The sequence below is a fragment of the Nannobrachium achirus genome (assembly GCF_963921795.1).
Source record: "Nannobrachium achirus genome assembly, chromosome: 20".
Classification (NCBI taxonomy): domain Eukaryota; kingdom Metazoa; phylum Chordata; class Actinopteri; order Myctophiformes; family Myctophidae; genus Nannobrachium; species Nannobrachium achirus.
In genome coordinates, this window is record NC_137827.1 from 45,396,324 (window position 1) to 45,423,986 (window position 27,663).

The window sequence follows — 27,663 nt, forward strand, 5'->3', positions numbered from 1 at the left end:
TCCCTCTTGAAACCCGATACTCTTGTGACCATGATGACAAACTCACTCTACAGAGGATTGCGCAATAGGTATTGCGAAATAAGCATACAAACACAAACTGTACGGTAAATATGCATTTTGAAAAGATGACACTAAGTGGATTACGTTCAGCATAGCATGCAGTATATATTTCTGTAATAATGGTGACTTCCAACACGACCGAATGTCGGGAACCGCCGAACAGAATCCGTCTTTGGCCGTTTTGAGTTGGTGTGGCTGAGATGTGTTATGTTTAACTTACTTTTATAGAAGTCGTACTGGCTCTCTAATAAATATTTGTAATTATCTGATACACTGTATACTGTATATGAAAAAAGAAAAGAAGTCAGAGAACACTGTATCATCTTGTGTTTTCATTTGACCTTACACCAGCCTAGTTTAAATCCTTTCCGGTTCAAGAAAACACGATAAAGGTCCTTCCTTGCACCGAAACATTGTTCTTGTTCATAATAAAACTTGCCAAGAGGAGAAGCTACTGTGACGTCTTTGTTTGTGACTCACTACGGTATTCTACTATGCACCTGCCTAACTACGTTCCTGTGCAAACGGTTTACTGTTTGATATCTTTCTGTTCAAGATTTTATTTAAATCAGGAAACCAAAATGACACATTTTACTCTCTAGAACCATTCAGTTATTAATTACTAAATGTAGGTTATCACATTATATCGCTGGACCCCTAATAAACAATCACATGCTTAAGAGTGAGCTCACATACACTGCAGATTATAAACACAACTTGTTATGCAACGCTGTGTATAATCAGTGAATTACTAAATGCTAAAACACACCAGCAAAAATCAAAATGTTTTGTTAGATAGATGGGATGGAAAACAGTCTTGCGTAGGGAAGCCACACTAGTTATCTGTACCTCTTTGAGCCCAAATAGGCCGTGCATATCTACATTGTATGAATAACAGCTCTAACAAAACAACCGAAGGTCACAAAGCAAAAATGCATACGTAAAACACAAACGGGTCAACTGACTCAAGTACAAAGGGATCCCAGTAAGCAAATGGAAATTATTCGCTGCAACCTGGAGTCAATCACAATCACATACACACACACACAAACACACACACAAGGTCAGGGATGGGGCGCGCGGTGCAGGCAAAGACGCATAGCAAGTAGGTCAAGTTGAATGTGGAAAGAAGAATATACAGACATAAAGGAAAAGTGAAATAGCAGTCCGAGAGACTGAGGCTAACAGACACAATTGTTTAAATAACATGCAAACATATATACTGTATACATATACACAGACACAGACAGAAAGAAAAGCACACTGGTACATGTCCAAACAAACATGCAGGCATATACAGTAGATCAGAGTGGTGAGTGCATGTTTCTGCAGATTAAAGGGGAATTAAACAACTTTCAGTCACTAGATGTCATACTTTTACACATTTTAACACCTCTCTTGCATATTGGTTCATATTTGACTCTCTCACCTATGAGGTGGTTTGCAACATAATAATGCCAAGGTTGCCTTTAAATAATATATTTAGAAGGAGGAAAAAATACGCTATATCAACGAAAACACAGAAAATGGTGGTCAGTTTACAGTTTACAGAGGTAAAGATCAAGTTTTTCCGGGCCTAAAGAATTAAATTATTATTACAATTATTATTTATTATTTCACAATCATTATCTTTTTGGGGGGGAAGAGTAATATTTTTATTCCACACATTTTTAAAAGGACTGTGGATGTATTATTTTCTTTTCATTATTTGATTTCAGTACGTATAAAGTGCTATCAGATATAAATAACAATAATAATGTATTAAATTATTAGTTTAGAGTGGTTGCTATAGGCAACCTCTGTCCGAGATTATTATTATTTCTTTGACAGCAGAGTGAACCTGCTTTTTGTAAACTTTTGCACGAACGTAAAAGTGAACCTTTGGTCATGCTTCACACACTTTTGTCACTGTTGTCACGCTTCACATGACGTCACAATAATATATATGGTAAGATGGAATTCAGTTCCCAGTGGGTTCCTCACGACTCGCGTCAGTCCAACCTCACTTCCACCACCTTTACAGTTGTTGCCGACTCATTTCCTTATCCTACAAAGATCATTTAGATTAGATTTAGAGGCGGGCTCTCTAAATCAAAACTAGAGAGAGGGATTGAATGTCCTTGAGGAGTCTCAGAAGTAATGTTGGAAGAACCCAGAGACTGTTGCCCGTTGGGCAGAATAGTCATCATTGACGTCCAGTTGTGCAATACCCATTGTATCCGTCTGTCTGTCTGTCTGTCTGTGTCCCTTTCATGTCTATACATTATATGTAGATCTCTTATATCTGTCTGTCTGGCTCTATTTTATGTCCATATATAGTGTTCCGTGTCCAGGCCAGTCTGTTTTGGGCACTGTAGTGATGTCAGTCAGTGACAGTGATGTCAAGACATCTCCAAATTTGGTCACTTGTTTCATCATGTCAGACAGACTTTATTTGGGCATTGTTTGTGCATGCGGCTGTTACCATGGTTGTGTCTGTCTGTCTGTGTCCATTTCATGTCCATATCCATAAATGATGTTCCATGTCCAGGCAATATGATTATGTCATAATATAATACAATATAATAATAATAATAATAATATTATTATAATCCATTTCTAGGCCTGAAAAGAGCCCCAAATCCAGAAATTGGAGCTGTCTACAAGCTTCTAGTTAACCAGTGTCACTGGTCTGCCTATATAATTCTAACACTTTAATTTATACCCTCAAGGTGGGCAAATATGTGCAGAAATAATTAAAGCGCCAAAATTATGGAGAGAGCTGATGTCATATTCGATGATGTGACATTCAAACGGCACAAAAGAGGTGCTTAAAAGAGCTACTCATAAGACAAACAACAATTCGGGCCGACAACGGACAGGTTGCATTTTTCAACGTTACAGCATCATTGCAGAAATGGAACGGAATACCGGAACACCAGAGCCTATTCGCAAACTCAGAGAGGAGGAGGTGCTGCTGAAGGAGAAAGAGCAACATCTAGTGGAAAAGATTGACGAGGAAACACTCGCCGTGGTGAGGAACCTCACAGAGAACAGGCAGGCGGCCCTTCAGGCCCTGAGACGAAAGAAGAGGTACCAGAGGCAGCTGGTTCTCGGTCCGAGATCGAGATAAACAGGGAGAAGATAACCAGGGAGGTGATGGAGAGCATGAGGGCCATGGACCCTGCCATGCTCATGGCCCTCGTGAACCCCATGGCGCAGGGGATCTCCGACGTCATCTCCGAGCCTGTGGGCCCAGCTAAAGCTGTTGCTGGATAGGATGGAGCAGGAGAAGCTGGGCAAGAACCTGCTGGAGAAGACGGGCATGACAACGAAGGAGGACGAGGAGGAGGACGTCCCGCTCCCCCAGGTTCCTTCCACGTCTCCTCTACCCTCCAGACCTGCTGCCACCAAGAAGCAGGAGGACGAGGACAATCTTCAAAGTACAGGTAACTAAAGTTGTATAGATCAGGCATCAGAATGTACTTCAAGTGCCTAAAGTAACTTTTTTAAATAGCAGATCTACAAGCTCACAACGTGTCGCATGGCGGCACGCTGTGAGCTTGTAGATCCATGTTACGTGTCATCAAAAAGCAGCAGGTACTCTGCCTTCACCCGATGACAACTCCAAAAGAACTACATGGCCAAATACCATATCTGCTTCCTCCTCTAGCGGAACCATCCACTTCCCGCAAAGCATTGTGGGAAATGCATTCTTCTTTCGAAGAGACTTTGATGCAACTTTGACAGAGCACAGAACTTTGAAAGAACAAAGTGCGGGACTGTGTGAGTGCAGCCCTAGACCTATCTGTAGCCACTTTTTCCTAAGCGTTTTGCCATAGCAATGTGTTTTCCTCAGCAATGTGTGTGTGTGTGTGTGTGTGTGTAACCTGTATTACATCACCAATTACATCCTAGACCTATATCCTAGTCTGAAGACGTTATGCAAGCACGACCACCGCTCACTTCACATTGGGTGTGATGATTTTTATCTTTTGCAGACCTTGAGAAAGTCATTCATGCTTTTATTTCATCTAACGCTTGGTTGCATGCTGAAAATAGCCGATCTACAAGCTCACAGCGCTGTGAGCTTGTAGATCTGCTGTTTTCAGAGCGTAACGGCCGAGCGCAACCAAACATAAAATGACTGGTCTTTTAGTTTTACTGGATCTCTTCTCCACTAGTCCCTCCCTATAATTTTCTGACGAGATTGTCAATGTACTTTAGTCTTAGTTTTAGTCATCATAGCACAAGTTTTTATTTTGTTTTTGTCAGTGGAAAAAGGCAGTCGACGATCATTTTTCGTCATAGTTTTAGTTGACAAAATCAACACTCCACTATAATTATATGAAAATGTACTACTTACTCGTAGGTTTCTATCATTATTACAGAATACTCCAACCACTACAGCCCTATATACAGTAGATTTCGACCATTTGAAAATAGCAGATCTACAAGCTCACAAGGAGTCTATTTTCAAAAGATTATTCATATGTTTTGAGCTCGTTAAATGTGACATTCTGCACAATGACTATTTTTTGCATTTAGAAGAAATGACTTTTACTTGTAACAGAGTATGTCTACATTGCAGTATTGATAGTTTTACTTAAGCAAATAACTTTTTTCCACCACTGTGTAAAGGGCCCCCCACATTATGCTACGGTCCCCAGAAACTCGGAAAGAGTGTACGGGTGGAAAATTGTAGACTCTTTGAATTTTACAGACCGTTAAGGGTCTGACTGAACTGACACATGACATATTTTACACAGAGAGAGAGAAGATAGTTTGAGATAGATCGACTTATGGTTCATTTGTGTCTGATGAGGATTTGTCTTCTAACACTTCAAACAAGAATGACAAGTATAGTTTTCCCAGCTGGTACCCACGTAAATGCTATTTTGATTGTATTATTTAATGACATGATAGATTAAATGAGTAAGTGTTGCACTGCTACTTCCCCCGAACTCCTATCACCTTGCTTTCCCTGAGATCACTATAGACACTTCTATACCGTATAGATGCATTTAAATTAAAGGGAGGATGGTGTACTATATATAGTCTATACACCAGGGGTCTTCAACGTTTTCAGGCCAAGGACCCCTTAGTTGAGAGAGAGATGAAGCAGGGACCCCCACAACCTGCTCATAGCACAATCATCAGGGTATTTTGGATTCATGTCAATTTTTGTTTTCAGATATTTAACCACTTGAGCTGTCAATACTTAATAAACTTGACCTTTCACTCTGTACTTAGTCTGCTCTTTTCCCCCTCTACACCAAACCGAAAATAGCAGATCTACAAGCTCACAACGCCTCGCAGCGCGAGGCGTTGTGAGCTTGTAGATCTGCTATTTTTGGCTAAAGTTCTCAGAATATGGATCCACATAGGGTTCAAGTGGTTAATACAAAAAAGTAAAAAAAAAAGTTTCTATCACTCAAAGATTTGGAGGACCCCCTGTAGTAACTCTGAGGACCCCCTAGGGGTCCCGGACCCCCTGTTGAAGACCCCTGCTATACACCATCCTCCCTGTGACTCAAAGATAAAGAGAGTCAAGGAGAAACGTGTGATGGTTTTTTTAGCAGTGCTAACCACTCCCAACAAGTGACTGTGTGCATGTCCATGTGTTAACCAGCGTGCAGCTTAACCAGACGTTGAGTTTACTCTATATAAACCACTCCTCCACTGATGCTGGCCTTCAAAGCAGACAAAGGTATGGCACCTCCATACCTCCAAAGCCTGATCAACCCCACCCGTTCACTCAGATCAGCTAACACAGGGATAAATGGTAAATGGTAATGGTGCATTTATATAGCGCTTTTATCCAAGGCGCTTTACATAGATCCATTCACACACACATTCATACACCGGTGGCAGAGGAAACCATGCAAGGCACCAACCTACTCACCGGGAGCAACTAGGGGTTCAGAGTCTTGCTCAAGGACTCTTCGACATTAACTCAGGGGGAGCCCGGATTCTAACTGGGAACCCTTCGTGGGGTTCCCAGTTAGAAACGGTTTCTCTACCCCTGAGCTATGCCACCGGGATGCTGACAAAACCCTCGCTAAAAACCCCAGGACAACAAAAAGATACATTTGTCCTAGACAATGGCCCCCAAACTGTGGAATAAACTCCCTGTCGCAGAACAACAGACTCACTCCCTATCTTCCGCTGTGGCCTGAAGACTCACCTCTTCAGACTCCAACTAGGCCCATAGCACTTAGCACTTGCCTACCCTTAATGACCATACATGAAAGATAGTTACATTTTTTAGGTTTTTATAACGTTTTATTTGTATTTATTTTTTCGGATTAGGTGCTTGGCTACACTATTTTCTAGACTAATATTGCTATGCATTTGATGTATTGATGTTGATATGTTGATGTATTACCTGCTTATTGTAAGACTCTTATGCCTAAATTGTAAATTGAACTCAATGGACGGTGGTTGGAAGAGAACAACATCGTATTGCCCTATAATAGGCAACCACACTGATTAGCTGTCAGTGTTAATTTTATTGACTAAGACTAAGACAAAAATCACACCTAGTGTGAAGTGAGCGGTGCTATTTATGAGTTGACATTGTTTTGTAGCAGCGCTTCAGTTTACTTAAGTCCGGACATTTCTTAACACATTTTCCCGTTGTTTTTGCCAGATGTTGGAGCCATCCAAACATCAAGACATTTTAATACCTGGAATGTAGAAGAAAACCTACGTTTTAACTCACGATTCTTGTTTTGACCGGAAAAGGTTAAATACCGGATAAGAAAAACCGGATCTGCATTGGCTCTCGTGTTATATTTTGCAGGAAAACACCCATTTCTCGGTTTCCTGATCCTGCCACGTACGTGTCCTGCAGCATTTCTACACTAGCTTGTGAGCTTGTAGCATGCCAACGCTTGGTTGCGGTGACATGGACTTTTTTGTGATCAGATCTGTACGGCAACATGCACGCAGACCGTGCACGATCCATGCACCATCGTACACGATGGAAACTCTGCAGGCCCATTAAAAGGCAAGAAAAACGAAAAACAACGGGGTATGATGAGTAGTTTGGTTAAATGTTCCGGCAGTAAATTAGTTTAGACATGTTCAGGACATGCAGTGTGCAGACACCCTGGATTTTACTATCGGTTGGAAAGCAAACAAACAAACAAACAATCAGAAAAAAGAAAAACATAAAAGGGAGAGTGAGAAAGACTGACAGACAAGAGAGGTACAACAGGTAGACTTAGGAGAGAGAGAATGAGAAATAAGCCCCATTTCCACTGTAGGGCCAACCCAGAACTAGAACCAAAACTTCCAGAACCAAGAACTTTCAAGAACCTGTGAAGTTCCAGGACCAAGTCCTGCTTACGTTTCCATCTAACCGAGAAGGTCCCAAAAAAAGAGCAGCAGCGCTGCTGGCCCTGTCCAATGTGTCCATAGGTTCCCAGAACTCAAGTTTAGTTCTACCTCAGGAGCAGGACCTAAAAAAGGTTCCAGGAACCTTGTCTGGACCCGGGCCGTACGCAATGGAAACAAAACCAGAACCAAAGAAATAGGTTCAGGTTCCTGAGAGTTCTGGTTCCACCTTGCAGTGGAAAAGGGGCTATAGTGACACACAAACAAGAGAGACACAGAGCAGGCAGACTTAAGGTCCAGCAGGCAGTGAGAGGTACAGCAGGCAGACTTTAAGGTCAGGCAGGCAGTGCAGACAGTGAGGTACCTGCCAACTGGTCAGCTAGGGGGGGTAGTAAGGGGTGGTGGTGTAGGTGGTGGTGGTGGAGAACAGGAAGAGGTGGCGCCAGAGTGGGAGCGCTCTTAGCGCTGCGGATAAAGGCCGAGGACAGCAAAGAGTCCCCCGTGGAACAGCTACGTAGGGCTGGGGGGCCGGGGGAGCCACGGGGCGACAGGGACAGAGAAAGAGAGAGAGAGAGAGGGGGAGAGAGGGAGTGAGGTGGAAGGGACAGTGTACGGGGGAAATAAAGGAGCGATATTAGAGACAAGGGGGGACAGCGATGGAAGAGGTCAAGGGAAACAGTTGGGAAGGACACATAGGAGGGGAGACACAAGAGAAAGAAGGATTGAAGATTAAGGTTAGAAGAAAGAACGGCAAGAACATGTTGCGCACGTCGTCCATCGATACGGGAGAGAGCGATATTGAGGCGGGGGCAGAGGAGAAGGAAGGGAAAAGAGCAGAGAGTTGGCTAAAGGGATTGGAGGTGAGCGGAGGGGATAGGAAAGAAGGGAGGGAGAGAGCAATAACAGGGTTAGGCTTGGCAGAGAGGAGGAGAGAAGGAAAGGAGACGGTGACTTAGTGACAGCTTGGCCAATAGTACGGCTCAGCTCTCCTCTCTGGGTCACGCAACATCAACTACGACACGTTCACCAAGAATAAGCATGCAAGTGATGCTGTCGCAGTCTTGTTGCCCTTTCACACTGAATGCGGCTTGCACTGTGCTCGCCACCGAGGAGTGAAAGGGCCATTTCTGTCTTTTACAGACAATAGAAGTATGTAGTATTAGCCTAGCAACATGTACCCGGTATTGAACCCAGAACCTTGCGAATCAAGAGGAGAATGCCTTATCGATTATGCTACATGGGTTTTATATCCAGGCTAACCATGTATCACCCTGGGAAAAGAAAAACACTACAGCGCAACCTCGCTCATCAGACGGAGACGGCCATGCGCAGAAAACGATGGCTTGATTCAGTGTCGTCACTCGTCACCGACGATAGCTTTTCTGGCGTTGCTCTAAAAGAATATTCTACCAAGACCAGTTTCAATTCACTTTGATGTGAAGTGCAACTGACTGTACAATGCGTGGAATAACCTTGGGTCTGGAGCTTCAATACACTCTGGCATCATAAACTGTTTACTATATATACAACATAAAGTATGCATTAACAATGTAATCAAAACATTTAACTTCTTTACAGGGGCCTCAGTTCCTGAGGACTTTTCAGCTTGTGGTTAAGAGGGGGGAATCTAGTTTGACAGTTTGACACTAGACAACCGCACGCACACGCACGCACGCACACGCGCGTCCACGCAGCAGAGGAAGTAATAGTAACACAAATTGTAAAACCGCACCCTAACCCACACAGAATGTTCCTCTATATGGCAGGGGAAGTACAGTAGTTGCAAGGGCACGACACCACACGCAGTGGACTCACCGACAGTCTTCTGGCGTACCATGCACCTGGCCTTCTCTATGCCCGGGGAGCCGGCCGTGGTGGCGCTGCGCTGCCTCATGACAGCCGCCTGGACGGGCTGGTCCCGGCTCCACCCTTTAGAGAAGGAGCGGTCCACGCTCGGACGCTGGCCCTCCGACCCGATGCCTGGTATTGGCCCGACAGAGACACAGAGGGAAGGAGGGAGGGAGGGAGAGGCATTTGTTTCGTTTTTTGGCTGAACCGTGTATTGAAGCACAATTTCTTAGCTTAGCTGAGCGTTTACCTGAGCAAACATTTAACACAGGCTCTGCTATAAATCAAAATTGTCTTTTGGATCAGACCAGGCGTGGGCACGCCGTTCACAGCTTTCAAACACAAAAATTTGTTTGCAAAACGATGCATGCATTGCCGAGCTACGTTTAGCCGTGTTTACACAGTAAGCTAACGTCCCATGTGACAGAGGCAACCCGTTACATTTCCGACCGGAAACGTAAATGGCAGGGACCGGGAAATGGGACTGCAGGCACTTTTTGGAGGGCACTTAGCAACACAAATCGTCAATCAGACTTTTGATTGTTTTATATCAATTAAAGCATATTAAATTATCTGGTTTCTCGGGCCTGGCGGAGAAAAAAACAACAGCTTTTTCTCTGGATTCTCGGGTTGGGGCAATAAATGAGTTAATGTGAGACGGAAGCTCACCAAATGGACCCGTTTAATTCAGAGAGTGTACAAATGTATTTTCTTCAGACCTTTTCCTTTGTGCTTCTTCTGTTTCTGTTCACTGAGTTTGTCCAGGGGCAGTTCGTTCAGATCCACGCTGTACAGGTTCCTGGCCAGCACCTACAAAACATGTGCGCAAGGCCGCGTACACACACACACACACGCACGCACGCACGCACGCACAGACACACGCACCCAGCTGTAACACTGACAACATTAGGAAGAAGCTCCTTCTGATGTCTGGAAAAAAATCTGTTTCGGACAGGCTGTTCGAACCTGTCCGGAAAGTCATAACATCTGGGGGTGCAGCAGCGTAAAAAAGAAAAAAAAGAAAAAGAAAAAAGAAGACCAGCTGAGGTTCTGATTGACATCAAAATGGGGCCCCCTGGTGTAGGACCATTTACCTTGGTGAGGGTCTCCATGGTGTAGGACCATTCGGTGACCAGCTCCTCCCAGCAGGTCAGAGAGGACAGGACGGACAGCAGGTCGTCCCACAGCTCCCTGCTGATGTAGACGTTCAGGTTGCCCTTGATCCAAGCCACGATCAGCGTCTGGACGCCGACACAGAGACATACAGAGGGACAAACGGAGAGAGAGACACGGACACATACTCGTTACATACTATGCTTCTCTCTCATTCAGGGACAGAATGACACAGATGGGTGAGAGAGAAATATTTAACAAATTAAGACCGGGAACACGTCTGTGTCACTTTTGTGACACATTGTTTTATACCTGGGGGTCCCCGGACCCCAGGTTGAGAACCCCTGACATTAATGGTAAGTCAGTGGTACTCAAAGTGGATTCTCAGGACTCTGTGGGTTCCTATAGGGGGTTCTAAATTGACCCTTATAAGTCTGTAAGTATACAAATGGAACCAAATAGACCCGTTGTACACTGCCAGAGTTAAGGGGAGACCGTGAGATGTAAAAGGTTTGAGAAACCCTGTGGAAAGGTAAATCTACCTGGAAGACAGGTCCTGCCAGTCGACCAGACATGGTGTTGTTCTTCTTGCCGTGAGGCATGATGGACGGAGGCCTCTTCATCACAGACTCCGTCACTCTGAGCAGCACCAGCAGGATCTGTTCCCTGCACACATCCAACACGCTGCTTTACACTGCTGGAAAGTCACTTAGTACATTTAATACCTAAGTAAAGTTTTTAGGTATTTGGTTAATTGCAGTGTTGTTTTCGGCAGGCATTTTAGATTCAGTCTTAGCCTTTCGGACGAAGTTCTTATTAGTTTTAGTCATTTCTCTTGACGAAAACTCAAAAGGTTTTGGTCCCGTTTTAGTCATTGGTTTTAGTCAAACAAATAAAATGAAAGAACGCATTTAAACTCATTTAATTAGGTCAATACATGTATTGGATTTAAGATGACTGCTGACAGTAACAGTGTTGTGAGCTTGTACAGTAGGTTGGCTATTTGTTGCATGCAGTTGTACTGTGTGTGTGTGTGTGTGTGTGTGTGTGTGTGTGTGTGTGTGTGTGTGTGTGTGTGTGGGGGGGGGGGGGGGGGCAGTCACGATTATGACAATTGATTGTCACTCAAATAATTGACGCATAACCCACATATACAAAGGAATGACAACTTTGAATGACAACGTAAAATAACATTGGTAGTGGAAATAGCCAATCTACAAGCTCACAGCGCGTTGCGGTAGATAGCCTATTTCCACTCATTTTGAACAAGTTTGAAAATATATTAACCTTTTTCAACATGGAAACTATTATGACAATTATGACAAAATAATTGTGATTATGTCAAATAACTTCAATTAGGCGATTATGTAATAATTGCGACAGGCCTGTGTGTGTGTGTGTGTGTGTGTGTGTGTGTGTGTGTGTGTGTGTGTGTGTGTGTGTGTGTGTGTGTGTGTGCGTGTGCGTGCGTGTACCATGTCTTCTGGTCCATGGTCTCGTGCATGACCAGGCTGCGGTAGATGTTGAGCACCCTCTTGCACATGTCCACGTGCTCCTCCAGCAGCACCTTGATGTCGTTGGCCGGCTCCAGCAGGAAGACGTTGGACGAGTGGGTGATGAACACCTGCACAGAGACGGCACGGTATCATCGTCTAATCGTGATTATTTTTCATAATCGTTATAATCGTTTCCATGTTGAAAAACGTTCATATATTTTAAAAAAAAGAGTCAAAAATAGTGGAAATAGCCGATCTACAAGCTCACAACGCGTCGCATCGCGACGCGTTGTGAGCTTGTAGATCTGCTATTTCCACTATCAATGTTCTTTTTTAAGTATAAAGTTGTCAAATATGTCAGTAATTTCTTTGCATATTTAGGTTATGTGTCATATCTACCATGTGCAACTTCAAAGCCTAAAAGCCAAACAGAAATGTAATTGTCATTGACAAAAACACAATTAAATCGTTAATCGCAATTATTTGAGGGACAAATAATCGTCATGTCAAATGTCATAATCGTGACAGCCCTAGTTATCATGACAGAACTGATGGTGTGTGTGTGTGTGTGTGTGTGTGTGTGTGTGTGTGTGTGTGTGTGTGTGTGTGTGTGTGTGTGTGTGTGTGTGCACGCACGTGTGTGTGAGGTTAAAAGAAAGTACTCGCATTTCTTACTTGGGTAAAAGTATCAATACTGCAATGTAGAAAATGTACTTAAATAAAAGTAAAAAAAAAAGTATTGGTAACAAAATGTCAAAAAAAATCACACCCGTGTGAACTGAGCGGTGGTGGTGGGGGGGGGGGGGGGGGTGCCTGTGTGTGTGTGTGTGTGTGTGTGTGTGTGTGTGTATTGCAGTTGATGCTCAACCTCTCTGGTCACTCAGTGGTATTCAGGCTACACATTCCTCAGGCTACACATTCCTCAGGCTACACATTCCTCAGGCTACATACAGACAGACAGACACACACACACACACACACACACGGCCACGCTATGGAGACGGTGTGACCACCGCTCAAAAAGTACCAACAGTAAAAGTACTCATAGTTCAAAATGCAACAAATCCTTTGAAAATGGCAGAGCAACAACGTCACAATGCGTCGAGCTTGTAGATCTGCTATTTTAGAATGGCTGAAGTGATTAATGTTTTGTAATAATAAAGTAACTAGTAACTAAAGTTCTCAAATGATTATAGTGCAGTAAAAGTGCAACTTTTGGATCCGATATGTAGTGGAGTAGAAGTAAAAGTATTGGAAGTTGGAAACACTCAAGTTAAGTACAAATACAGGTTCTCAAAATTGGTACTTGAATAAATGTACGTAGTTACTTTGCACCACTGGACGAACCATTATCATGACAGAACTGATTGTGTGTGTGCATATGTGTCTGTGAATGTGTATGTGTGTGCTCGCACCACATGTGTGTGTGTGTACCTGTAGTGTAGTTTGGACCCCAGCATGGAGGCTGTACTCAAGCAGCTCGTTGTCTATCGACTTGTTCCCCTGGAAACACACAAATGCAAGCATTTATGCACAAGCGTACGACACGCACGCACGCACGCACGCACGCACGCACGCACGCACGCACGCACGCACGCAACGAAAAACGCAGCAGTGTGCAACCACCTTTACAGTATCTTATCATACAAAGGAACACATCGCCACGCAAGGTGATTAGCTAGCACTGCTCTCACATGCTCAAGCCACACGTGCTGACACTGAGATGTAGTGGAGTAGAAGTAAATGTATTGGAAATTGCAAATACTCAAAAGTAAAGTACAAAATACGTCATAATGTACAAAATTAAGACGATTCTTAAAGTGACAGTAACCCTTTAGGTGACAGACCCCCTTTAAGTGAAGTTTTGAGGTATTTGTACTCTACTTGCAGTGTTGTTTTTTTTGGCAAGCATTTTAGATTCGGTCTTAACACATATGGTGCCAACCCCGAGTTTCCCGAGTTTGTATTGGTACTACTGCTGTGCCAACCCCGAGTTTCCCGAGTTTGGGCCGTTTTTGAAAAATTCAAAATTATTTTTTGGACCTCCAGAAATGTATTAGGCATGATCGCGATCGCGAAATTGCATGTTTAACCCCCATACCAACCCATTCTTTCAAACATGGCAGCCATGTTTGTTTACATCTGAAGAAAACATAATGGCTGATAAATCATGAATGCCTGAACGGATTTCCAAGCGGATTTTTTTGTTTGAAAGCTGTGAACAGCATCTACACACGTGATGCATCATCTAGGCATGGGCGTGCACTTTTTACACAATTGCACAATTACATGGAAGTCTATGGTAACCATGGCAACGTGAGACATTGAAGAGAAAAAATCATAGCAACATAAGTGTTAAGGGGGTTACAGACGGAGCACGGTTGCCGCGGGTGCTCCCGCTAGGATCAGCGGGGACCGCGCCGCGGTGAGACACAAACACACTTGCCCAGCGAGTAAACACTGGGCGGTATTTCACAAAGATGACCACAATCCAGCTCTCGCCAGCCACGAGCTCTAAGGCGCTTTAGTCTAGGCTTTTGGACTTTAGTTTTAGTCATATTTAAAGGAGTAGTTCACCCCCAAAATGACTTTTTTTCTATTGATTAGTCACGCCATGGAGACTAGAGTTCAATAATATTTTTAGTTTTTTGTCGCATTCCTAAGACAAAAATGTACAATAAATGTACCCCCATTCGTTCCGGATCCGGAAACAATGGGGGTAAATTTACTCGAATCAAATATTTGTCTTAGGAATGTGACAAAAACCAAAAAAATATTATTGAACTCAAGTCTCCATGGCGTGACTAATCAAGCATCTATACTGGAGCAATTGGTGGCAAACCTAAACCAGAATGTTTAGCTACATATTCTCACAAACACCTCTCACAAACATAGCCACCACGTCGAACAAACGTGAAAATTTACAACTGTCCACATTTTAAACATGCCACTCTTTGAACCGCATTTATTTCAATTTAACAACATCTCGCCTCACGCAGAGCAGCCAGTCCTGACATAGTATTCTGAACATTCTGGCCAGTGCTGAAACGTCAAAATGATCATCAGGGTATCAAGTTACAGAGGGAGGGAGGGGGGAGAGGAGCTGAGCAGAGTAGAGTATCGAATTACAACAGAGGGGGGTGTGTGTGTGTGTGTGTGTGTGTGTGTGTGTGTGTGTGCGTGCGTGCGTGCGTGCGTGCGCGTGTGTGTGCGCAAGCGTTTTTTTTCCCCAATTTTTTTTTTCAATTTTTCTTTTTTTTCAATTTTTTTTTTTCAAAAAACTTTTTTTTTCTCAAAAAACTTTTTTTTCTCAAAAAACTTTTTTTTTCTCAAAAAACTTTTTTTTTTAGAATTACCCATATTTGGCCATTACACACACCACACTGCCGCAACATGGCGGTGAAGGCCGCGCAGCGGCCTGAACTCTAGACTTTTGCGGCCCGAAGGGCCGCAAACTTCTAGTCAATAGAAAAAAAGTCATTTTGGGGGTGAACTACTCCTTTAAGTGTATGGAGGGTATCTGCACATTTCTAAAGTGACAATTTAAGGACTTTTTAATACCTCTAAAATGACAAATAATACACTGGCCAAATTTGTCAAATATTAGGCAGAAACCAACACGAGGCGTTGTGAGCATGTAGATCGGCAATTTTCACAATAGAATTATGATATACAAAATGTAATGCCTCAAATATTTTGGGGTTTTGGGGGTCGCGGCCTGAAAAGGCTGAGGACCACTGCTTTACTCCCCTGGTGGTCTCCTCACCTCCTGGTCCATGTCCCCCTGCAGGGAGCAGCTGTCCGTGCTGCTGGCCGTAGAGGTGACGGGGTAGGGTCCCTCGTCGGGCTCCTTCATGAACACCGGCTTGTCCTCCGTGGAGATCCACTCCTGGTACACTCTCACCACCTTACGCATGGCCGCCGCCTCGCATATGGGCAGCAGGAATGCCTGGGAAGGTGAACCAAAGGAAAGGGGAATCCGTCAATGTAAGGCAGTGGTTCTCGACCTGTGGATTGGAACCATAAGACTGTAAAAAAATAAATCGACAGAGCCACGCCATTGGTTTCTACAGATCGTACTCATTCACTGCCAGAGTAAATACATAAATAATCCAGCTCCTGCCAGCAAAATCAGTGTTTTCCTTATAGTCCAGGGGAGTTTTTTCCGCCAAAAATATCTGAAAAATTACTTTTTATATAAAAGTTGACCAAAGTTGACCGGCAGGGAACCCCCTAGTTAAATTGTTGATCAGGCAGTTGACCGGCAGGGACTGCGTTAAGACTATTATTTCCCAGTAAGTGCCTACTTTACAATTAATTTGAAAATTAACGTGACCATGATTTACTAAACGCATATCATGATGATTTAAGAAATACTTTAAACTAGCAACTGAAAACATAAAGTGGTAATGAAAAGGTTTATTAAGATAAGAAAATAGGGGCGCTCGCTGGCCAAATGGTCCAGGCGCATACCACTTAGGCATTGCCACATAGGCATGGATGCCTGGCGGCGTCGCCAGTTCGATTCCTGATCCGGACGACCTTTGCCGCATGTCACTCCCCATCTATCCCCCCATTTCCTGTCAGTCTACTGTCCTGTCCAATAAAAGCAAAAAGACCCAAAAAAGGACATCTTTAAGATAAGAAAATAAAGTGTAAAGTTTGCCAAATACTCAGACATTGCATTGAGCTTTGCATTGAGGTTTTATGGTATCAGTAGAAGATGAAATAGCGACATCTGCTGGGCCATTAATTGGAAAAGCAGCTTCAACAAGAACCCAAAAAGCGGCTTCATTTCCAGCGAACAGAACTTGCCCAAAAGATTTTTTTTTGGCAGGAGAGGAGGAGAGAGGCAGAGAGAGAGAGAGACTGACCTGTCTGAATATCTCGGTGATGAAGTTGACGTTGGTGCGCGTGCTGGTCAGGACCTTGCGGACCACCTCCATGTCGGTGAGCTGCTCCTCGTCCATGGAGCACAGAGACGAGGAGCTGGGCTCCCTCTCCGTCAGCGTGGACGTGTTGGAGTGGCACTGCTCCATCTCGCCCCCGGACAGGCCCCCGGGCAGGCCGCCGCCGCCCCCGCCGCCGGGTCCCGACAGGCCCCCGCCAGCCCCGTCCAGCAGCAGGTGGTGGTTGTCCAAGCGGGTGCCCCCGCCCGGGCCGCTGTCGTCCGAGCTGCCCGTCGCCGAGCGGGCAGCGAAGCTGGCTGCCGCTCTCTGTGGGACAGACAGGTGGACTTCATGACTATTAAAACCCATTTAGGCCTGAACACATTATGACGCAATATTTTATGCTTTAACTATTGAAAAATAGCAGATATACAAGCTCACAGCGCGGCACCGAGTGCCGCGCTGCGAGCTTGTAGATCTGCTATTTTTGAAAAATCGTGAAAATTAGAATTTTGACCCTTCTATAAGTGTCTTTTGAATCCTTCTAAGATTTTTGGAAAAAACCCATGTTTCTATGTCAGCAATCTGGCTAGCCATCGTCAAAGAAAAGGTGCTTTTCACTTAACTGGAGCTCAGTTAGTCTGTTCTTGAGAGACTACTGTGTCAGTGGTGCTCAAACCTTTTCATGTGAAGGACCCCCAAAATGATATTTATTTGGCCACAGACCCCCATTTCAAAATATCTAGTTCCAGGGACCACCCAGAAGCAAAATTTGAGTTACAAACGTTCGCTTTGAAAATACATTTAGTCAAAGATTTGCACACATTTTCACGACTTTTTCAAAAATAGCAGATCTACAAGCTCGCAGTGCGGCACTCGGTGCCGCGCTGTGAGCTTGTATATCTGCTATTTTTCACTGGTTAAAGCATTCAATAATTCTAGGCCTAAATGGGTTAATGCATGGGTTTTCACCGGTGGTCCGTGGACCCCTGGTGGCCTGTGGTCTTCAACAGGGGGTCTGGGTCCCCTAGGGGGTCCTCAGAGTTACTACAGGGGGTCCAAATCTTTGAGTGATAGAAACTTTTTTCTTTCCTTTTTTATATTAACCACTTGAACCCTCGTGTCCATATTCTGAGAACTTTTGCCAAAAATAGCAGATATACAAGCTCGCAACGCCTCGCAGTTGTGAGCTTGTAGATCATCTATTTTCTGAGCTTTGGTGTAGAGGGGAAAAAGAGTAGACTGAAAGGTCAAGTTTATTAAGTATTGACGGTTCAAGTGGTTAAATATCGGAAAACACAAATTGACATGAATCCAAAATACACTGACAATTGTGCTGTCAAACAATGAAACTATATGGAATCTATGAACAGGTTGTGGGGGTCCCTACATCTCTCTCTCTCAACTAAGGGGTCCGTGGCCTGAAAACTTTGAAGACCCCTGATCTTGGGCACTCTATCCGTACGAATGGGCCTAGTGTGCGCTGCGTGGACTTACTGTATCTATGCGTGCGTTTACCCAGGGACGTGCTGGGCCCCTGATTCAGCCCAGTAAAAAGAGTTGGAGAGGCCCTGGAAACCTTGTAAGTCCAAAACCGTTTGTTTTGTATTTATCATTTTAAAAATGATTTAAACTAGTGAAAACAGCCAATCTACAAGCACACAACGCCTCGTGCTTGTAGATCTGCTGTTTTCTCTACTTTTGTGCAACGGCCTTATATGATGAAGCACGGCTTTGCTTTGCGAAAAAATGTATACATTTGAAACTTGGAGATACAAGGTTTCTGCCCGACAGTGACGATTTACTTTGTTGGCCGCCCAGCCCCCAAAATTAGTCCGGGAAAAAAAGAGTGATTTTTGGCTGAACGTGGTTTCGTCGGTAAAAGTTTTTTTCTCAATTGATTCTTGTAGCTTAGGGTCACCTCTTAAGGATTCAAGAGGATGCCCGGTGATATCCCTTGAGCATTTTTAGTTTTATTAACCCCTTAACACAGCGGGTGCCCACGAGGTGTCTACGCGACAATTTCTTTGATGTCGCTGGAGGCCCACGACGCGTTGACGTGTTTACTGTATTTACAGTATTATGTTTAAACCTCACCATTAGGTTGGGGCTACGCATGGATGTAGCCCATTAGCCGCTAGTCGCTTCGAGTCGACGCTGGGAGCTTCGCGCGGCCGTTTTGGTCCGTATACTCCAATGCATTTCCTCATCTTTAAAGCCCTTTATCTCCGATGTTTGTTTTATGGCTAAAACTGTGGCCGCGTGTGGCATAATGTCCAAATTTTGATCGGCAATGAACAGCTATAATCAACACTAGCCCTTACTGTATGTTACACAATAACATCCTGTCTGCGCTCATGTGACCAAGTGACGTCATCGCGCATGCATTGACGCAAAGGGGCCTTGTCTTCTTCTATGGAAGTCTATAGAGTGACTTTGGGCACTTAGCTGGGGCTCTGGTGCCCCTTGTGGGCATCCGATGTGTTAATGCCCAAACTACTATAAATCCACCCAAAATTGAGTTTTATGGTATTTCATGCAAAATTCTTGATCTAAATGCAAAAGTTTGCTTTCTACAGTGTTTATCCATGAAAGTGAATATGTACAGTGCATTAGATGTAATATTTATGCATTTTTAAATATTAACCCCTTCATGCCCAGAACAAATACATCTTTAAGATGAGATATTGTGAAATTGCACATGCACAGAAAAATCAAATCAAATGCATCATATCTGCTTTCTACTCCTGATGAATGCAAATTAACTCTTTCATGCCTTTTGGTTATTAACCCTTAAATGCTTAAACAAAAAATCCACACAAAATAGAGTTTCATAGCATTTCACGCGGGGAGGCAAGCTCTTCAGAAGATTAGGTTCTGAAATGACTTTTTTTTTTGGCATTTAAAAATTCTGCTCTATGGGTTGACTCCTGGCCGGCTCCTCCTACGTCTCATGCTCTCACCAGGTCCAGGACCATGTGCGTTGCACCAGACTACCGATCCAAACATTTCATTCATTCAAAGACTTGCACAAATCTTCACATGTCACATTCTGGGTCGGGCCCTTGCCCTTCCCCTGTTCTACCACACTTTGCTCGCCCGCCTCCCCTCCCCTCCTGTGAGTACCTGCTTGACAATCTGAACTCTTCCCGGTATCACAGCTGAGAGCTGTTGACTCATAAATAAGTAAGACTGCCTAGTTGGCCAGAGACTATTTAAACCAGTCAGTGTTTTCTCTCTGTGCTGGATCATTGTTTTGCTGTCTGTTCCTCAGTCAGTCTGTGTATGTTTGTACTTTTGTATATGAGTTCAGTGTATGCTTGTGTTAACTGTGTTTAACTTAGTAAAAGTCTTCTTATTTGCACTCCTTGGTTTCCTGCATGTACTTTGACACCGAGTTCTGCATTTGGGTCCTCACCACTACAACACCAGATCGTGACATCACAAGCTTGTAGATCTGCTATTCTTTTCTTCAGTATGGATACGCTGATGTGTCTTCAGGTGGTCTAACCTACTGAAACCCTTGTCACACTGTTTACACACAAAGGGTTTTTCCTCCAGTGTGGATACGCTGGTGCCTCATCAGAGCCCCTAACACACTGAAACTCTTGTCACACTGTTTACAGATGAAGGGTTTTTCTCCATTGTGGATACGCTGGTGTGTCTTCAGGTGACCTAACACCCTGAAACTCTTGTCACACTGTCTACAGATGAAGGGTTTTTCTCCAGTATGGACACGCTGATGCGTCTTCAGGTGACCTAACACACTGAAACTCTTGTCACACTGTTTACAGATGAAGGGTTTTTCTCCAGTGTGGACACGCTGATGTTTCTTCAGAGTCCCTGACTCACTGAAACCCTTGTCACACTGTTTACACACAAAGGGTTTTTCTCCAGTGTGGACACGTTGGTGTTTCTTCAGGTTACCTAACTCACTGAAACCCTTGTCACACTCTTTACACACAAAGGGTTTTTCTCCAGTGTGGACACGCTGATGTGTCTTCAGAGTCCTTGACTCACTGAAACTCTTGTCACACTGTTTACAAACAAAGGGTTTTTCTCCAGTGTGGACACGTTGGTGTTTCTTCAGGTTACCTAACTCACTGAAACCCTTGTCACACTCTTTACACACAAAGGGTTTTTCTCCAGTGTGGACACGCTGATGTGTCTTCAGAGTCCTTGACTCACTGAAACTCTTGTCACACTGTTTACACACAAAGGGTTTTTCTCCAGTGTGGACACGTTGGTGTTTCTTCAGGTTACCTAACTCACTGAAACCCTTGTCACACTCTTTACACACAAAGGGTTTTTCTCCAGTGTGGACACGCTGATGTGTCTTCAGAGTCCTTGACTCACTGAAACTCTTGTCACACTGTTTACAAACAAAGGGTTTTTCTCCAGTGTGGATACGCTGGTGTATCTTCAGAGTCCCTAACTCACTGAAACTCTTGTCACACTGTTTACAAACAAAGGGTTTTTCTCCAGTATGGACAGACTGATGTTTCTTCAGAGTCCCTGACACACTGAAACCCTTGTCACACTCTTTACACACAAAGGGTTTTTCTCCAGTATGGACACGCTGATGTGTCTTCAGGTGACCTAACTGACTGAAACCCTTGTCACACTCTTTACACACAAAGGGTTTTTCTCCAGTGTGGACACGCTGATGTGTCTTCAGGTGACCTAACTCACTGAAACCCTTGTTAAGTTAAGTTAAGATCTGTTTATTTGACAGGGACCTTGCTCATTAATGGACATGTCAGTTTTCACTTCAATGTAAATGAGCCAGATTTAGCCCGCTGTGGGCTAATTTCCATCTGCAGTCCCTGGACCCCCATTGGTGGTGATCAACCCCCCCAATCCAACCCTTGATGCTGAGTGCCAAGCAGGGAGGCATTTGGGTCCCATTTTTATAGTCTTTGGTATGACCCGGCCGGGGAATTGAACCCCCGACCTCCCAGTCTCAGGGCGGACACTCTAACCACAAGGCCACTGAGCTGGTCAGTCAGACAGACAGACAGACAGGATCCCCATTGGTGGTGGTGATCAACCCCCCCAATCCAACCCTTGATGCTGAGTGCCAAGCAGGGAGGCATTGGGTCCCATTTTTATAGTCTTTGGTATGACCCGGCCGGGGAATTGAACCCTCGGCCTCCCAGTCTCAGGGCGGACACTCTAACCACAAGGCCACTGAGCTGGTGTCACACTGTTTACACACAAAGGGCTTTTCTCCAGTGTGGACACGTTGGTGTTTCTTCAGGTTACCTAACACACTGAAACTCTTTTCACACTGTTTACACTGGAAAGGTTTTTCTTTGGTGTGGACATGCTGTGTCGATACCACAATGAAACTCTTATCACATAAGAGGTTTTCTTTCATGTGTAGGTCATCAAAAGTTTCTTTACTTCTCCTGGCTGTGTAGAAGTCATCGCAATAACTCGGTTTGTCTGTGTCTCCTTGTGGCTGGCCGGTTACACAGCTGGTGATCGTCGGACAGGAAGATGAGGGCAGCTGTCCGTTGTCCATCATTTGATGGTAGAGGTTGATGTGGCTGACACTCTGACTCTCACAGTAGCTTTCTCACGGTCGTACTCAGACTAAATGTGACGTTTATAAACTGTGTCACATCTTATTCAGGTCGACCAGAGCTCTGGTCTGACGTCACACAACACAAACCATTGACATCATTCCTAATAACGCCGATTTGCACATCTGACAGTTGCAAATGATCCATCTGTGAATTCAGTTGAATCATTGAATCAAGTTGATGACCAAAACCGGAAGTAAAGGCTCAAGCTTATCGGAAATATGCCTGTTTATACCCATCTATGGCCATTTGGCATATGAAATGCTACGGGCATATACAGCCCCTCTCGTGGCCCTTATATCCACCTGTTTCCGCGGGAGTTTACTGGAGATTATTTGGACCACACTTCCGGTTTAACAGCAGACATACAAGCTCACGTCGCGTCGCAGATGCAGCCCGCTGTGAGCTTGTAAATCACACTCGGCTGCGGCGCCGGAAGCTCAGTACAGCGTCTGAGCAATGCACTATGGGGCGTTGGAAACCCGTGGATATGCCTCAATGTTATGACGTCACCCTTTGCTCCTCTCTGATTGGCTACGGGTCCATGGCATAAACACAGACACTCAATCTGGGACTGCCGGCCCATATCTGGGAATGTCCATATATGGACATATTGTCAGTCAGTCTAGTGTGGTTGACGCGACATGACACACTTGCAAATTCGTTCTGTCCTTGTCCCTTTATGCCCATATATGGAGATACATGTCCCAATGTCATCACTATTAACAGTTTCCATGCCACGGGGGTAGATTGACGAGAATTATTAATTAGGCAGCCAGGCCACAGACGAAGATTGACGAGAATAGGCTATTTTTGTTATAAAACAACTCAAAATACATTATTTTGCCTAATGGCCAAACAGAACTTCATACCAAAGACTTTGCCTCCCTCCAGTGGCAGATCATGAGACTGAATGAAAACGGGGAAGTGTAGGCCCATGTGACTTCTGTTTTGTTGTGACGAGACGTTAGAATGCATGAAACACAAAAACACACTTTCCTCCTCACCCGTAAGTCGTATTTTCATTCCGAAAAAGGATCTGAGCAGCTGGTGGCAACACGGTTCCGATCGTTACCATCACATGCACGGAGCGCGTGCTCGGAGCGCCCGACGCAAAAGTAGGTTTTTGCTCATTTTGTTAGCATGGTTGTATGAGTGTAACTGTGGTAGAATTTAGCGTCACCCAGGGTACTGAAAATAATGGACAGAACGGATAGATGTGTAAACAGTGTTTTCTTGTGGTCGTAAACAAACACTGAAATGGGCTGGCTTGGAAGCTGTTAAGTGCATATCTGGGAATTCCCAAATTTGGCAATGCCCATATATGGACGCTCCATATATGGCCAAGACAGAATTCATTTGCAAATCAAGACTGCTGACTATCATCGCCTGGATCTCCATATATTATGATAACGACACTGAACCTCATCAAACCCTGGATATCCATACACGGAGACAACTGGATCATCACCTAGATCTCCATATATGGAGATGGTCAATACCTCTACATCTGACCTCATGGACTCCATATCTGGATATAGCTGACCTGTTCTGAGTGTGATGACTCGACCAGCTCAGCAGAAGGGTATACATGCCATAGCAGTCATGTCAGGAGTCGACATTAGAACCAGCCCGCTGGCCCGTATGTACTTTTTAGAGTGACAGGGCCACCAGAACTCACCAGGGACTTGCCCGTTTGGGCCAGTGAATTTAATGCCTTGAAAATAAAACAAGTAATAACGTTTATATCTAATTTCACATGTATTCCCTGCATGTGGTACTGTTTTGTAATAATTTCGGTGAAATCGTCTCGTAATTACTGCTAAAATATAGCGTTGCGTGATCCAGATCAAAGTTATCTTCTGCGTGCTTGGCTGCGCACAGCAGCTGCAGTCACAGTTCAGAGCAAGGGCTCTGATGGGATTTATGGCTCTTTGAAGTGAGCCGGATCTCTAAGATCCGTTCCTTTCAAAGAGCCGTTCATTTACAAAAGGAACTGCTCCCTATACTGCGAACCGGATCCCATCGTTCATTTCAAAGAGCCGTTCAAAAGACTCGATTCGTTTGTGAACGCCCCATCTCTACAATTGACTCCACGCTGACACGCTCATTCACATCCATGCGTTCGGCTCCGTTGATGCTGCTAACAGCTAAACAGCGTTAGCTTCTATAGATTGTTGACACAACGGAGCGCTGTTGCCCTGCTGTTCAGTATGTCCACCGCGGGTCAGAATCAGAAAGTAGGCCTACAATAGACAAGTTGTGTTCTTGAAGTTGGGGAAAGGTCCATTTACTATACTGAAAGAAGACGCTGTCGCAAGTCGCTGTGTGTCTAGTGAACGAGAGAGAGGGGCGGTCCTGTGTGTGTGTGTGTGTGTGTGTGTGTGTGTGTGTGTGTGTGTGTGTGTGTGTGTGTGTGTGTGTGTGTGTGTGTGTGTGTGTGCGCGCGGAACGCAGTGTTGTTTTTGGCGGGCATTTTAGATTTAGTCTTAGTCTTAGTCTTTTTGACGAAATGCTTATTAGTTTTAGTCAGATTTTAGTCATTTATATCCTTGATAGTTTTAGTCTAGTTTTAGTCGACTAGAACTCAAAAGGTTTTAGTCAAGTTTTAGTCGACGAACCCGCAAAGGTTTTAGTCCAGTTTTAGTCAATAGTTTTAGTCAAAAAGAAAAATGTGTCTTTAAATAAATACATAAAGTATTTAATAGACATTGGAAATAATCAAAGTTGACAGGTGCAATTGAATTCATGATTCAAGCAATATGTACCGGTATATGGGCTAATAACAAGTGTATATTACACCTGCCCCATCCTATTTATATGCACAGTTCACACAGGAGGCAATATCATAATAATATAATATAAGAATACTATGCATCTTTTTTGGTATGGTATCACTGAACTGGCCACTTGCACTTTCACACTACAGAGTACACACACACACACACACACACACACACACACACACACACACACACACACACACACACACACACACACACACACACACACACACACACACACACACACACACACACACACACACACACACACACGGTACTGAGAACCGTCCCCGAGTTCCAAGGATTTACAAGTGACGTCACGGTCATACGCATCGTCGGCGGCCGCTAACCGGAAACAAACAACCACTACGTCACTAACTTAGCCTTTGGGAATAATAGCTCCGCATACAGCGACCTCCACATCCATGATCCAGCGAAAACAAAGTTTGCATCAACAGTTTGCAACAAACAATCCAATTAATTTACGTTTGCTTAAAAGACAACATTAGCCTGAAGCTTAGCACCAGATGTTATAGAAAACGTTGCGATAGTATTAGTAGGAAAGCGACCACGGATGGGACAGTTGTCAACTTGTCAATAAGCAAATCGACTCAAGGCAAAGGAGTAAGGACTATCATTTTGTTAAAAGGACCGTCAGCTTACCGGATTGGAATTGCAGCCGCTCCGTCGTAAGTAAGCCTGCATTATTTCCTGGATTGTAAAATATATCCATATCGTGTCTTCTTTTCCGACGACCAAATCTATTAATTAATGTTGACGGCGCTGCTGCATGACGCAGACCTACAGTAGGTCTTTCCTCAATCAGATGATTAGCTTTCATATCCCAATAGAAATGTAATAGCATTTCCAGCAGTAATGTGTGCAACTAACTTCTGAAAAAAGTTGACGACAACAAACAACACGTGTGTAATCATGCCGACATCCCAGCCAATCACAGAGCCTGTTGCTATATGCGTCCTAGAACGTTCCATATGATTGGCCACTACTCCTCCATTGAAACAACTACAATAATATTGTCTGGCTTTCATGCATGTTTATTTAACGTCGTCCGAAGACCAGATGTTCGTCTCGTCTTCGTTACGTCAACGAAAACACACATTCGTCTCGTCATATTTTCGTCAGACATATGTTTAGCTCGTTACGTTAACGTCACGTCATCGTCATGAAAAAAAGGGGCGTCAACGAAATCATTTTCGTCATCGTCTCGTCAACAAAAACAACACTGGCGGAACGCATTCGGCAAATTAGTTTCTTTTAACTGTTGTAAATATTTAGAATCAACGTGTACTGTATTGAGAATATGTATATCAAACGAGAAGATGAGAATGGAGTGTCAGTGTCAGAGATGGATGGATCATGAGGGACAGACAGCTAGCATGTAACACAACAGTGGGCACTAAGGAAGAGTGGGCACTTTGATGTCAAATTTGGCAATTATTTTTCTACATGTTAAAAAAGTCAAATATTTAGAAAATGGCCTTAAAGGGGGCCTGTCACCTAAAGGGTTACTGTCACTTTAAGAATCATCTTAAAAACAAGTTAATATTTGTATGATGTCATTATGGGGATGCGCAATTATAAACCAATCAAATTAATTGTCTGTATAGCCTGACTGTATGACTACTTACTGTACTGGTCAGCTGTTGTTGAGGGGCAGATTACACTGTGACAGGAGCTTCAGACTGTTTCAGACCGTTTTCAAAGAAGCTCATGTCACAGTGTAATCTTCCCCTCAACATCTTTAGGTGACAGTACCCCTTTAAGTAATGTAACACATAGGCATACATGATTGAACATTCCACAGTTAAGGTCTAATATTTCTATAATTGCTGTCCTATCTTCTGTATAACTGACTAGCTGGAGCAGGAATGTATACACAGTTTATAAATATGATGCAATTATGCCAGCATAAAACCTTAGCCTTGGATCAAGAATATCATAGATGTATTTTATTTACATTTTTATATCATCTATAAAATACAGCTTTGATAGCCTTGATCCTAGGCTAATTAACCCCAAATTAGGAGATCCTGGGAAGGCAGACAGACAGCTGTCAATCTGGGCTGGGGCCCTCACCAGTTAAACAGGCTACAGCTGGTGTTAGGAGTAGGCCTATATTTATGGGGGATGATATTTTGAATGGCAAAAGGGACAGGACAGTACAGTTCACTGATACAACTTCTACTGAAAGGATTTAAACCACAGAAAGCTCAATGGCTTGTTTGGCATTGGGGTCCTATGTACTCAACATAACCAAAAAAAAAAGACGCTGGTATCGAGGATGAACGAGGACGCAAGTTTTGCGTGCACACGCGTGTCAGGGCCAGTGATCATCAAAATCCACTGGCCCTGAGGGCCAGTAGTAAATTTCCCTTAATGTCTACCCCTGCATGTGCATGCACCCAGTGTTTGGTGGAATTCATTAACAAATAAATTGGGAAACAAAAAGGGTCAAAATAATTAGCTGCCCTAACTTTAGAGTGGGCGAGAAGAACTGTACCATTGGTGCTGTATTGAATTAGATTCAGAAATGACTTCATTATAA

General features: G+C 43.9%; 1 protein-coding gene across 1 annotated transcript in view; it reads right to left on the reverse strand.

The window, feature by feature from the left end:
• Positions 1 to 27,663, reverse strand: part of ralgapa1 (Ral GTPase activating protein catalytic subunit alpha 1) — a 134,631-nt gene that overhangs the window by 89,266 nt on the left and 17,702 nt on the right. The window contains exons 10-18 of the mRNA XM_080751092.1: positions 16,712 to 17,053; positions 15,604 to 15,786; positions 13,272 to 13,340; positions 11,817 to 11,965; positions 10,884 to 11,007; positions 10,323 to 10,469; positions 9,948 to 10,038; positions 9,196 to 9,360; positions 7,745 to 7,900 (exon numbers count right to left, since the gene is read on the reverse strand). Of these exons, the coding sequence (XP_080607218.1) occupies positions 7,745 to 7,900; positions 9,196 to 9,360; positions 9,948 to 10,038; positions 10,323 to 10,469; positions 10,884 to 11,007; positions 11,817 to 11,965; positions 13,272 to 13,340; positions 15,604 to 15,786; positions 16,712 to 17,053 (1,426 nt within the window). The remainder of the gene's footprint in view (positions 1 to 7,744; positions 7,901 to 9,195; positions 9,361 to 9,947; positions 10,039 to 10,322; positions 10,470 to 10,883; positions 11,008 to 11,816; positions 11,966 to 13,271; positions 13,341 to 15,603; positions 15,787 to 16,711; positions 17,054 to 27,663) is intronic.